The 13471-nt window shown below is 52.2% G+C and overlaps 1 protein-coding gene across 2 annotated transcripts in view; it reads left to right on the top strand.

Moving 5' to 3' along the window:
- Positions 1-7414: 7414 nt before the first annotated feature.
- Positions 7415-13471, top strand: part of Ppp2r2c (protein phosphatase 2 regulatory subunit Bgamma) — an 84995-nt gene continuing 78938 nt past the window's right edge. The window contains exon 1 of one of the 2 annotated variants that reach the window (XM_051200183.1): positions 7415-7790. In XM_051200183.1, coding sequence (XP_051056140.1) covers positions 7721-7790 — 70 coding nt within the window. In that variant the 5' untranslated portion in view covers positions 7415-7720. Of the gene's footprint in view, positions 7868-13471 lie in introns of both variants that reach the window. The other variant, XM_051200184.1, reaches the window with a different exon arrangement.

Raw genomic sequence — 13471 nt, 5'->3', positions numbered from 1 at the left:
TGTTGAGGAATGGCAAGAGAAAGTCAAAACTGTCTTTGGTTTCAGATAATACGATTGTGTAGGAAACCTAAGAGAGACTGGGCGTGGTGGTAGCCAGCTGGAACCCTAGCACTTAGAAGATGGAGCAGGGGTGGTCTCTTTGGAGTTCAAGGCCAGCTTGGGCTCCAGGAGAGTCTGTCTTGAAGCAAACCCACCAACCAAACATTAAAAAAGAGAGGTGGGGGGGGCAAAGGGGGACGCTGAGAATCACTTTAAGCCGTTAGGAGTAAATGACAATTCGGTACAGTTGCTGGGATTGCACAACAGAGAAGTGTTCCTGTTGGACAGTGGTTCCAGTTAGAACAAGTAAGGAGGGGGGAAGCCTCTGGGTGGCGCCAACAGTCCCGTAGAACTTATAGCAAACTCAAAGACTGTGTGTCCCAGCTTTCTGTGGAGGTGGCAGGGAGCGCTTCAGCAGGTCAGGTCAGAGTCCCCACCCCAGGTCACCTGGCTTCAGGTCACTACTACTTTCTGGTCTTTCGGAATTGTCCAATCACTCTGTACCCCAGTGTCCTCATCTGTAGAGGGACATCATTGCAATACCTATCTCAGAGAAGAGTTGGGAAGGTGAAATTATATGTAAAGGGTTTAAAGCAGCAGCTGACACATGTTGTATCCAACTGCGTGCTTGCTCTAATTAAAAAAGATTTATTTTTATTTTATAGGTATGGTTGTTGACCTGCCTGCGTGTCTGCACACTCTGTGTGGTAATGCCGTCAGAAGCCACAAGAGGGCACTGAATCCACTGTGGGTGCTGAGAATGAAACCTGGGTCCTCTAAAGAGTTACAAGTACGCTCAACTTCTGAAACATTTTTTTCCCCCAGCCCCATGGTTGCTACTTTTGTTGTGAAAAAAAAAAATGATGATTTAATTGACAGGGGTGAGAGAAAAATCGAATGAATCTACAGACAGACCATTGGACTGGTTCCTTTTCTCATCATCATGGCCAACTTCTTGATGAGAAACACCTTACAGGAGGCAGGCTTTATTTTACAACCCTCAGGGCAGGTAAGGCATGGCAGTAGGAATTGGGGGTGGCTGGCCACATTTTATCTACAGTCAAGAAGCAGAGAGTAAACAGGAAGGGACTGGGCTACAAAACCTTAAGACCCACCGCCAGCGACCCACTTCCTTCAGCGAGAGTACAGCTTTTAAAGGCATCATAATCTCCCAAAACCAGTGCCTCCTGGCGGAGATGCCGCAACTGAATGAACTTGGTTTCTCTGCAAAAGTAGAATGTACTTGTAACTACTGAGCCCTCTCAGATCCCCCAAGAAGTACTTGTGATGGGATCTGAACAGTTAGGAATCTGTGTAGAGGGTAAGAGCCCATGAGTAGCTAAGACAAGTCTGAAGAAAAACCAAGATGCAGCCCGTGGTCTGTCAGATATGGACTATTATGAAGCTACACCACCTAAGCAGGGTGGTGCTGTTACAGGACAAAAGGATTAATGGAATGGAACAGAGTCCAGAAGTAGACCCACATCTATACAGGGACCTGGTGCGGAAGATAAGTGATGGCATAGGTGAGCGGGGGAGGGATGTATTGCTCAATGGATGTCCCGGAATTGGGTCCTTCATATGGGGATCAGTAGTATGGTCCTTCCTCTACTGCAGAATAGCGTACTTGAGATGGGTCAACTCTCCAATACATGTCTTCACCTGTGAACAGGGACAGAACATGCTCTGCAGACCTCCCTCACAGCTCAAGGTATGGAGAGTATGGACCCAACAGGAGACAGAAGGTGACATATCCAAATGACAGCACTGATACATTTCACTGCATGAAGATTAGCATCTTCTATGCACTCTTGTGGCGGAGATTTATGCCCTGCAGCAGGAGGACATTGTTTCTCAGTGTGGCAACAAGCAGGTGTTAAATATGTACATCACTGTCAACCAGTACCTCCCTTCACATCCCCGGAAGCCTTTACGTGGATGTGTGGCCCTGTGTGAGAGGTTGGCATTGCAGTGCTGTTGCTACCCCGAGAGTTTGGAGGACAAGCTAAATGTCCATCACGGGGAGTGGAAGCAGGGCTGGAGAAATGATAGCTCAGTGTGGCCCTGGGTAAACACTTAACAACCTTCCTGCTGGAGAGAAAAGCTTAAACTTGTAGCTTTTGCTGGCTCCTGGAATGTAAATTTTTCACTGTGGCTGATTTCCTGCTATCCCCATGATGCTAGTGAACAGGGATTCAGCCAGGGTGCACACAACCAGATCTGTCAAGAAGGCTCTCAGCACACACACCACCATCGATTGCTTCCTTCTTGCACTCAAGATCAATGGGGAAACCATGTAGGGTTGAAAGAAAGCACGCTCTGAAGAGAGGAGGAAAAAAGCAATTTGCAACATGGGGCAGTCGATATGATAATGTTTATATAAATTTTTAGATGACAAAAATTTAGTTCAAATGTGTGTACATATGTTAAAGGATACAAATGAATAGGGTAGGGGCTAGCTCTGGAACAGTGTTTGCCTTTGGGAAGAAAGGGGGTATGTCCAGAGGCATGAAACGGTCTCACTTTTTCCTCTCTCTTCTTTCAATGTGAATAAGGATTTAAGAGAGTGCGGTGTATGGATGTGGTGTGTGCACACATGTGCGTGTAGGTGCACATGGCAGTGTACACACAGAAGCCAGAGAAGACACTGGATCAGAATTCTGTCCCTTTGCGAGAATGTCTGTTATTGAACCTGATACTAGCCTGGCAGCCAACAATCCCCTGATCCTCCTGTCTCTGGCCCCTACAGGGCTAGGGTTATAGGCTGGGGGATACCACACCTATTATTTTACATGGGTGCTGGGGGGTTGAATTGAGGTCTTCATCCTTACCCACTGAGCCATCTCTCTAGCCCTGGTTTTATGTCTTGAATGAAAGGAGATGTAACAAACACTGACCCATTGATGAACCTGGGTTCTGAATGAAGATGGTGAGGGTCAGACTGGCAGCTAATTCCTTTTGTTTTGTTTCTTGCAATGCGGAGGATCAAACCCAGGGCCTTGGACACTACTAGGGAAGCTCCCTCTAAGCTATGCCCCTAGTCCTTGAAACCAACTCTTCTGGATGGGCTGTGGTATGCCTAAGAGGCACTTGTGAACTACTTTTCCAGGCACAGTGTGTAACTTGGTCCATTCTAGGGACAGGAGGAGAAACCACGTGGGAATACTTTGTCTCTACCCGGTGCACAAGGATATAGTAGTCAGTCCAGGTAAAGGTGTGTCGCAGAACAAACAGCCCCCAGGACTTAGTGACTCCATGCAGCACGGGTTTGTACTTGCTAACCCTGCACATGTGATAAGGGGCCTTTGTCTGTAGTCACTCAGGATCTAATGGAGGCTTTACCTGGATGAGTATTTTCCATAAAATTCCCTTCTCTCTCCCTCTGTCTCTGTTGAGCCTAGATCCCTCCTCTTACTTGCTCTTTCTGCCTGGAAGCCCGGCCTATACCTCCTGCTTAGCTATGGATCTGTTAGCTTTTTATTAGACCAATCAGGTACCTTAGGCACGCAAGGTAAACAAATGCAACACATCTTTACATATTTAAACATAGTTAAACAAATATTCCCCAACATAAACAAGTTCAATACATCTTTACCTAGTTAAGAAACTATTCTGCAACATAAACAAACACAGCACATCTTTGCATAGTTAAACAGATATTCTGCAACATCTGTCTCTTTTGCTGGGTGTTATGATGTCTCTGAGACTCACTCAGGCTCTTGGGCATGTGGCTGTGACTTGTTTCTTTTTTGCTGCTGTGTGGTTTTCCATTGCAGAACTGTGCTGCAGTCTGTCCAGTTTTAATGGGTGTGCAGGGTGGCTGTTAGTCTAAAAGCTGAATGGTCGGGTCTCCTGTGTCTCGGCACTTGCACGGTTTCTGGGTGTTTCACTCAGCTGTGGATGCTAAGCACTGAGAAGTATGACCCTGTTGCCCAGCCTCCTTCACAAAGCTATTGCTCTGGCTTCTGGGGTCAGCTACTCACTGTTCCCACTGCTGAGCCCAGCACCCTCTGGCTTGGCCTTCACAGCAGTGAGAATGGCCTGGGGTCATCAACCCTGCAACTCCTGCCTTCCCAGCCTTCCCTCTCTAGACAGCCTCATAAGCCCCAGACTCTAGGGCGCTCCTCCCTACTTCCTATTCTCCAGGCTCCCGGCTTCCAAATACTAGGTCTAAATTCTGGCGTCTCATAGTGTACACCCCAACTGTACCTCCCCGTGTGCCTCATTTGCTCCTCCACTAGACACTGGCAACGTCTGTGACAAGGTAGACCCCCTCAGACTATGCATTGGCACAGTCTGGTCACCGCCTAGCCTGCTATCCGCAAATCAATCCCCTTCCTCCTCCATTCAGAATCTACCGGCTAAACGACATCTCCAGTGGCAGCCTCAAGAAGACCCCTGGGTAGCTCTGGATCTCTCATCATGCTTCTTGCCTCCTGTAAAAGTACACAGCCTATCACTTCTTGAGATAGGCGTGGCTGGCGCCCTCCACGCATGTCCTGGATATGAGAAGGGACACAAAGGGAACACTCAGTGGAGCACACGCTGCCCAGCTTCTTGGAAGGAGCTGTGGCAGTGAGTGAGGGGCGAGGAAGAGGAGGCATCTTCGCAGATCCTTCTAGCATCAGCCATGAAGCGGCTGGAGCTCAAGCGGATGTGGAATGGAGGCTGCTCTTTGATGTGGGGGAGACTGAGGCTCCAACAGTCCTTGCCGGTGCATCTCCAGCTTAGCCCCTCTTCATCACCATGACCCGAAGCAGGGTGTTTATTGCACCATTCAGGCTCTACCGTGTCACTATGGGGACATGACTGCACAGCAGGGACACAGCAACATTCATTGTGAATTCAGAAAGGCAAGAGTCTGTTGAGAGAGTACACGGGGGGGGGGGGGCGGAGGAGAGGAGGGGGGGCTGATGCTTCTGCCCGGTGCAGTGAGGAACCTGCACAGCACAGGAGAGGGATGGTGGGTTCTCCGGCTGAGAGATGCAGGTGTTGGGCATGAGGCCCAAAGGGGAGGCTGGCTCTGAGGTCAGAAAGTGTACATGACTAGTCTCCATGCCAAGCTCACCACCATCAGCGGTCCAGCTGGGACTGTTCCCAAAGCATCATCTCACCTGGGCTTCTTGACTGCTGACACTCCCTCCTAGAAGGAGGGCTGGGAGGGTTATAGGGCCCTCACCTAAGCATCCAGCTGCCCCTCCCAATCTGCTGTATGCATTTCTGCTCTAGTTCTATACAGCCTTAAGGGGGTGGGTCTCAGGGAGGAACTAGAGCACACGGGTAGGGAAGGACTAAGGGATGGGTCTCCATCATCTCTGCTGGGTGAAGCCCTTCCAGTGTGGCTGCTGTAAGGTCACCCACACCCCTCACTCACTACTTTATAACTGAGCCTAATACATCCAATGGTTCCCAGGGTGAACTTAGGTGGGCACCAACTTTTTACCATAGGGACCTTGGGAAAGGGCATGTGGATGTTGCTTAGTTGTCCCTCCTCCCCAGTGCAGGTGAGCCCTGAAAAAAAAAAAAAAAAAAACCAGGAGACTGCAGGTGCAGAGAAGCTGATGACAGCTTGGAGCTTGGGATCTGGGATCCTCAGCATGGCTCGGAGCCACGACTGTGGCATTAGGTCATGGCAGGCTGTTTTCTGTGTGGTCCAGGGCATCTAAGCAGGTAAAACTAGACAGACAGGCGAGAGGGTGGGCATGGGAATCCCTTTAACACCAGGGGATGGGGTTGGGACACGTGTGTGGGGGTAGTGTTCATCATGGTGGTAAGATGGGGCCAGGCTGCAGAGTGGGGTGCTGGGTAAGGATGTGGAGTGGGCATCTAAGTAGAGCAGGTGTTGGAGGGGAGCGCATGCCAGCCCAGGAAGAGACCATGTGTTTGCTAGTCACCTTCCTGAGGGAAGTGAGCTTGTCTGAATGTTTTGGCTCAGAATCTGCACCCAGGCCAAGAGGTAGGCAGTGGTGGCCTGCTTCACAGTGGAAAAGCCCAGCCTGGGGTATGTCAGGGAACTTTGCCCCTGGTCACTCAGCAAGCAGGTGCTAACCAAGCCAAAGGCCTCTGTGTGGGGTGGGGGGTAGGAGGGATGGTGGGTGTCTAGCTTTTCCCTCAACACCCTGGAGGACTCAGGGGTACATGCTCCACCGTACAGGTCCTCAGCAGGCCTTTCTGTGGACATCAGTTGTAACTCTGGATGCCTTCATTCTCCAGCAGGAAACCAGAGTCCCTCCAACGCACCCTCTCCCTTCCAACACCCTCTGGACTGCACTGGGGAGGAGGGTGCCTGGAGTCCCACAGGCCAGCTGAAACAGCTCTATGAGAGCGGGGAGCCAGCCTCAGAATCACCTGCCTCAGCTTGAGCCAAACACCTTGGACTCTGGGCCCCTCTCCCGGCTAACCCGAGTGCCTGGTCCCTCCCAAGGGAGGCTAAGCTGCTGTGCAGTCAGTGGAGCTCACAGAGAACCCAGGTAGACTAAGGATCAATAAATACTCCTGAGACCCCTGTGACCCCTCACACAGGACTCCAGATTCCTTAGGGTGGGAGTCAGTTGATCAAAGAGGAGACCCCCTCCCCCTCCCCCAGGTCCCTGTATAAGTCTGGTTCGGGTAGGATGTTGGAAACACCTGGATGACAAAGGAAGGGAGATGCAGGAAAGCCGGGGAACAGAAACCAGAAAAGAAGAAACAAGAAATAAGTACTGAAGAGGAAGGGAAAGGAAGAGGGAGAGGCCGGAAGCACGGAAAGGGGAAGAAGGAGAAGGGAGGAGGGAAGGAAAAAGAGGAAAGGGGGGAGGGAAGAAAGGGATACTGGAGGGGAGGAAGGTAAGACAGGGAGGGGAGGAGAGAAGGAAAGAAGGCAGAAGTCCTAGCTTTGCAGGAGGCTCCGGGATGCAGCACACCCAGCCTGCCTCCCGATATCCACTCAGGGTGTCGGTAGCCACATCTCACCTGTGAGCAGAAAGGTGGGCCCGACCGGTGACAACTCACCCCCAGCCGAAATCTCCAGCTCAGCTTTGTGGGGTGCTGACCTTCCAACCCCCACCCAAGGCACGCTGGGCACAGCTCCCCACCCCCGCAATTGTCAGACCAACCTACAATTTCTTTAAAAAAGGGCTGCGACCTTCTCGGGCTCCCGAGCCCCCTAAGTCTCTGCTCCCTAACCGGAACACCTGGCCACCAAGGTGGCCTCCACTCAAGATAGGTATTCCTCCCGGGTGGCGTCCCGAGCTCCAGAGGTGACCGCTGTGGCTGTGGCGCCGTGCATCGGCTCCACCTGCGCGGTGGCTGCGCGGCCGGGGGCGGAGAGGCGCGCGGCGGAGGGAGGGGCCTGCGACACGGCCCCGCCACGGCGCAGCCGAGCTCAGCGCTGCGCGCGTCCCCTGGCCGCCGCTGCCGCCACCGCCAGGCGCCCGGACGCAGCGCGAACCGAGCGGCCGGGATGCACGCCCCGTCCCCGGCCCGCCCCACGCTGCGGCCGCCGCCTGTCCGCCGCACGCTCGCCTGAGCGCGGCGCCCTCCTGTTCCCGGCCACCCGGCCGCGATGCCCGCCCTCCCGGGCCCCGGCGGCCCGCGACTCTGCTAGGCTGCGGCGGCATGGCCCGCGCGCCCGGCGCGACCTCTGCGGATTGCATCGGTGTGGGGCGGCGGGGCATGCCCAGGGCACCGGGCGCGGCCTTCAATGGGCGAGGACACGGACACGCGGAAAATTAACCACAGCTTCCTGCGGGACCACAGCTATGTGACAGAAGGTAACGTACGTGTTGTCTGAGACCCCCTCCGGCCGGCCGCGGCGTGGGGATGCCGTCGCACCGAATGCCCTCCGAAGGTTTGGACCGCGCGCTGTGTGTCGTGTCCCCCCACCCCACCCCGATCCCGGGCCGGGAGGGAGGGACCCGGGGGGCTCTGACCGCTGCCCAGCGCCCTCCTTCGTGTCGCCCTCGGGAATGCAGCTGTCCTTCCCCTGCAGGGTGGCACTGAATCGGGCCCTGACTGTCATTTACAAAGCCCAAGCCCGCAACAAATCTGGTGTGGAAATCTCCGGGATGTGGAAAGGCGGCTTCAAAATCCTTCATTTGCCCTTCCAGCCTGACCAGAGCCCGCAGAAATTTCTAGATTACCCACTCCCTGGAGAGGGACCCAGCGGGAAAAATTCCATTGCCAGATCCTCCAGGGTTCAGCTGTCCTGGCAGCTCCCTGGCCTCCAGAGGCGGATCCCCTGCGTGGGAGGGGGAAGGAGGCTCGTTCCGGCTACTGTTTTATTCCTGGGTAGTGCTACTGAGACAGGAGCTGTGCCAGACCTTCATGGTTTTCCGGAAAAAGTGGGGCATGCTACCCCGCTCTGCGTTTAAAACCCCCTAAGTTGGCCCTGTGCGTCAGTGCCCACCAAAGGCTGGTGGTGCAGAGGATCGGTGCCCTTTGCTAATGTGACAGAAACTTCCGGGGGTCCCCAGGCCCTGCCTGGGTGCAGAAACGGTGGGGACAGTTCGAGGTCGCAGCCAGGGGCCGGAGGAGTGAACAGCTGCAGAGAGACAGGCAGACAGAGAGACAGAGACAGAGACAGAGAGAGAGAGAGAGAGAGAGAGAGAGAGAGAGAGAGAGAGAGAGAGAGAGAGAGAGAGCGCGAGAGCGAGAGCTGGCCACTGCGGCCCACACGGGCACCCTGGTGCTGGAGACCTTCCCGAGCAGTGTAGGCGTCTCCTGCTCGGGAGCAGCGGGCCCGGAGGTGTCTAGGGCTTAGGCAGGTGGGAGGAGCCCTGGCACTGAGTCCCCCGGGCCGGGGTGCGTGGGTGCCTGCTCCAAGGAACCTGCGTGGGCCTGGCATCCCGGGTGCCGAGCTCCGCCGGAAATGAGGCGGGCGCGGCGACTCCCGGAGGGTGCGCGGACCCCGGAGGCAGAGACTAGGTGTGCAACCCAGGCGTGTGGATGCTGCGGGCGGCGCTCCGGGGAGAACCGCTGAGTCACGCGTTGCCGCGGGGTGTACGGGGAGAGGGGGCAGGGCTGCCAGGCCTGGGCTGGGTGGCGGTACTGCCTAACTCGGCTTTGGGAGGCCGCTGGCGCAGAACTCAATCCTTTGTCGCTTGCTGGGTGATGCGGAGGAGGGTCGCACTTCGTGAAGATGATCTGCACACAGCCTGCCTAGTGGCAGAAGGCAGCCTGTTTGGCTGGCGGGCTTCTGGGCTTCTTGGCAAGGAGTCGTGCGCAGGACCGTTGGTTGGGCTTTCTTAAAGGAAAGCCTCAGTTTTTTTTTTTTTTTTTTTTTTTTTTTTTTTTTTTATCTGCACACTGGGGATGAGCCAGGGGGCCTCAGAGCTTGTGTGTAGCAAACACAAAATGCATGGTGCTCACCTCACAGGGGGGCAGTTCAAAGTGTTACTCCCATCTGCATCCTACTTCCTCTTCCTTAATAAAACCACCTGGGCAGGGTCTGCAGGAGGAGCAAGGACCTTCATTGTTCAGCAGCTAGCTGCTGCTATCCCTGGACCTTCAGGTTCCCACCCTGGGCCTGGATGGAGGTCCCCTGCCCTTGTCCATCCTGTGTTCTAGCAAGGAGTCCTATGACCTGTAGGGGAGTCTCGTGTGCCTCGTTTTATGTGTACACTGGGAGGGAATAAGACCCTAAACCTTCAGGCTATGAGAACTGGGTGAGATGAGGAGGAGGGGCTTCCTTCTACCTGTAAGTAGTGATTGGCAGCTGAAATGTATTGAGCACTTACTGTGTCCCGGGGCTTCATGTTAGGACTAGTGGAAGTCTCATGAACTCTGGACATGGAGCAATGTGTAGGAGGCTCAGGCAAGGAGGAACCCCATCAGATAGATACCCCTTCCCTTCAGGGATGTAGAAGAGAAACTCCATCAGAGACTAACTGGCCTCCCTAAGTGAAGACAGGACCCCATGCATACACACACTTGCTCTCTTATACACTCCAACTATGTGATTCAGTTATTCCTTAAGCTAGCCATTTCCTTCCTGACTCGGGCATTGCACTGTCTCCCTCTTCTCTCTGGAATGCTCCCCTCCTCTTTCTCAAGACCAACTCCTACTAAACCCTTGAATCCCCAGTTCAATGTCATCTTTGCTAGTGAGAGCCCCACCCTGTTCCTAAACAGCTCAGAGCAGTCAGCGTGCTGTGGCGGACTGAATGAGAATGGCCCCCATAGACTCACATATTTGAATGGTTAGGAACCCAGGAGTAGAACTGTATGATAGGGTTAGAAGGATCAGGAGGTGTGACCTTGTTAAAGGACGTGTATCACTGGGGGTGGGCTTTGAGGTTGCAAAAGCCCATGCCAGACCCTTGTCAATCTCTGCCTGCCGAACATGATAGCTTTCAACTACTTCTCCAGCAGCGTTCCTGCCGTGTTCCCCATCATGACCTATCATGGACTAAGTAATCCTTTGAAACTGTAAGCAAGGCCCCAGTTAAATAGCTTCTCTTACCATGGTCATGGTGTCTCTGCATAGCAAAGAACAGTGGCTCAGTCAGAGGTTAGCACAAGGGTGCAGAGAATTGCTGTGACAGGTATCACTATGCTGGGTGTTGGAGGAATATGGAGGACTTTGGGACTTTGGACTGGAAAAGTGGTTTAACACTTTAAGCAAGGCTTAATGGTCCACCCTAATAGAAATGGAAAACAATGCTGAGGGCAATTTGAAGAATATTATTAGTAAGTGGCCTAAAGATCATCATTGTTATATTTTGGCAAAGAATGTGGCTGCTTTTTGCTCTTGTCCTGAAAGTCTGCCTGAAGGTACATTGAAGAGTTTTTGGGTTAATGGTGTTGGCAGAGGAGATTTCAAGACAGCTAGTATTGGCTCTGTCGTGTGGTTATTAGTAATCACTCCTACGCAGATCTATCATGAAAAAGAAGCAAGCTGGACAAAGAGAGATACAAAATGTACAGTTGGAAGAGATAAGGGGCACCTAGAGTGTAATGGACTCAGGGGAAGTGTTCAAGGACATAAAAAGGTTTAAAGAAAAGCCTGCCGCTAAATATAATAAAGGGAGTGGTGACCTCAGAGTGAGTCCCCACTCAGGTAAGATTCCAACTTGTGAAAAAGTATTAAAGAAAAGCTTAAGCACCGAAGGAAACAACAACAGAAAGCTGATGCAAATATAACTGAACAAGGGGACCAAGTTTCAGCCCTATCAAATTATAGACTTTGGCAGTGTCCACTAAGTTCTGGCTTTGGGGTCAAGGATACAAGAAAGGGGTTGTGTGTCAGGGGTGTCCCTAAGTAGCAGGCTCAGAGAGGCCATTGCATGAAGCTGTGAATGTGAAGTCTGGATTGCCTCGGAAACTCCAAGATGTTAGAGAGATGCTAGGGTCATAGGATGCCTGCTGAGGAAAACTGCAGGCTGGGCATGGGATCAGCTCAAGAGAGAGAAGTGTGTTGCAGTCAACAAAGCTAGAAGAAGTTTGAGTTCTGAAGAGTACTTTGACATTGGACTTGGGGATTCAGAATTGGAGATTGCCCTTCTGATTTTCAGTCTTGCTGCTTTGGTCTACCATTTCCTCATGCTCTTCCCTCCCTTTTGGAATGGCTGATCTGCCCTCACAGAGACACTTCGCTCAATAATACCAGCAATGTCTCAGCTCTTTTGCTACCCAAGGGTGTGCCTCTTGACCAAAGATGTAAGAAGAGGGTGTTGGATTCTCTCTGGAACTGGAGTTACACATGGTTCTGAGACCCATATGTGTTCTGGAAATTGAACCCAGATCCTCTGGGAGAACTGCAAGTACTCTGAAGTTATTACTCCAGCCCTGTATTTATTTGTTATTTTTTGGGTGGGGGTAGGATATTCCATTGAACCTGGAGCGTATTGCTAGGCCTGGCTGACTTGCTAGTGAGTTCCAGGGATCCACCACCCATCTTTACCTCCTCAATGCTAGGGTTACATATGTGTGCTGTTGCACTTGGCTTTTATGTCGGTTCTGGAGATTGAACTCAGACCCTCATATTTGCATGGCAGCCACTTTATTGACTGGATCATCTTCCTAGCTCCTATATTTAGTTCCCCCCCCCTCCTAATTTTGGAGGTCCCTCTGTAGAATACCTGGTTTTCAGATCCCTCATCCAGGGTACAATATACTGAGTGTCTCCCCAGATGATCTGGTGCCATGACTCTTTTTCTTTGGGTCAGCCTGACTCATGAGTTGCTGCGATAAAACTCATAGCTTCATATTGAGGTGAAAACCTCAACTATTTGTAGAAGAAAGGCTTTGACAACCATGAGGCCACTTGCTAGATAGCCAGTGTGAAATCTCAGCCCCAGGAGAGAAGGCAAATTCAGTGACCTGCAAGTTTCCTGTCATTCAGTGTTCTCTGATTCTAACGTCGGAAATAAAAGTTTTACCTCCTTTCCCTGGGCGTATTCTCCTTATCCTTCCTTGCCCAAGACCACCCTCTGAGCCAAACAACTGCCATCTTGTGGCATTCAGCTGTGCCTTCTTGCAAAAGATCATCCCAGCTGGGACTGTTGGCTGTTTATACCCTCAATGGAGGGTTGGGGAGAGTCACCCTCGCCTGAGTATCCAGCAGCTCCATAACCCCCATACCCTGATGTGTTTTAGAATAGCGTGGGTGTTGTTTTAGTGAGTATTTTTTTACTGAACTCAGCTCTGTTGAGGGTTTGTGTGAGCCTTGGTTGTGGGTGAAGAGTACAGGGAACTTAGAAATGGTGATAAGAGAAATAGAAACTTTTAGTGGAGGGACTTGAGCCCAAGAAAGGGGGGGTCTCTAGGGTGGGGGTAAAGTGGGGATAAGCAATGAAGTAGAAGTTATTAGGGCGGTGGAGGGGGAGCAGGCTCCAGGATGGGGCACAGGGGAGTGTCTGTCAGACATTTTAAAGTACTATATACATCTCCCAAAGGATTCTGCTTAGCTCTGTTTTGAAACAGGCCCAAGACTTAGCTCTAGATTGAGTAAGATGGACATGTTCAGGCTTAATTAGACTAGTCTACCATCCATCCTTCTCTTAGAGCATTGGTCAGCATATCCTCTGGGCTGTCCACGGCATACAGCTGTGGTCCTGGGACAGGAGCTTAGCCTAGGGGCAGTCCCAGCCATAACCAGTCGCTCTGTGTTCCACAGGGTAGGTGTTGAGGGAACATGGTCTCTTAATGGTTCCTCGAATTCCTCGGCCATCACCCCTGGATGTAGATGTGTCTTTATCTGTGCCCTTGTGTTCTGTGTGACATGTGTTCTGTGTGGTGTTAGAGTTGTCTATCCTTCCAGTACTGGCTTCATAGTTGAAGGGGTAAAGAGTTTCAGGTGAGCAGGGGTCTGGCCTCTGTGAGTCTAGCACAATCATCCAATGTTCAGTGTCTAGGCTGACCCCCCTCCCCCTCCAGCCTGTCTTCCTCCATGTACCTGTGCTTCCTAGAAAGAGACCTCATGCAGTGACTGCTCTGATTGGTCCAAGGGTTC

Source organism: Phodopus roborovskii, unplaced genomic scaffold (genome assembly GCF_943737965.1).
Source record: "Phodopus roborovskii unplaced genomic scaffold, PHOROB, whole genome shotgun sequence".
NCBI classification, from domain to species: domain Eukaryota; kingdom Metazoa; phylum Chordata; class Mammalia; order Rodentia; family Cricetidae; genus Phodopus; species Phodopus roborovskii.
The sequence above is the reverse complement of the archived record's forward strand: the minus strand, read 5'-3'. Positions and strand labels throughout refer to the sequence as shown.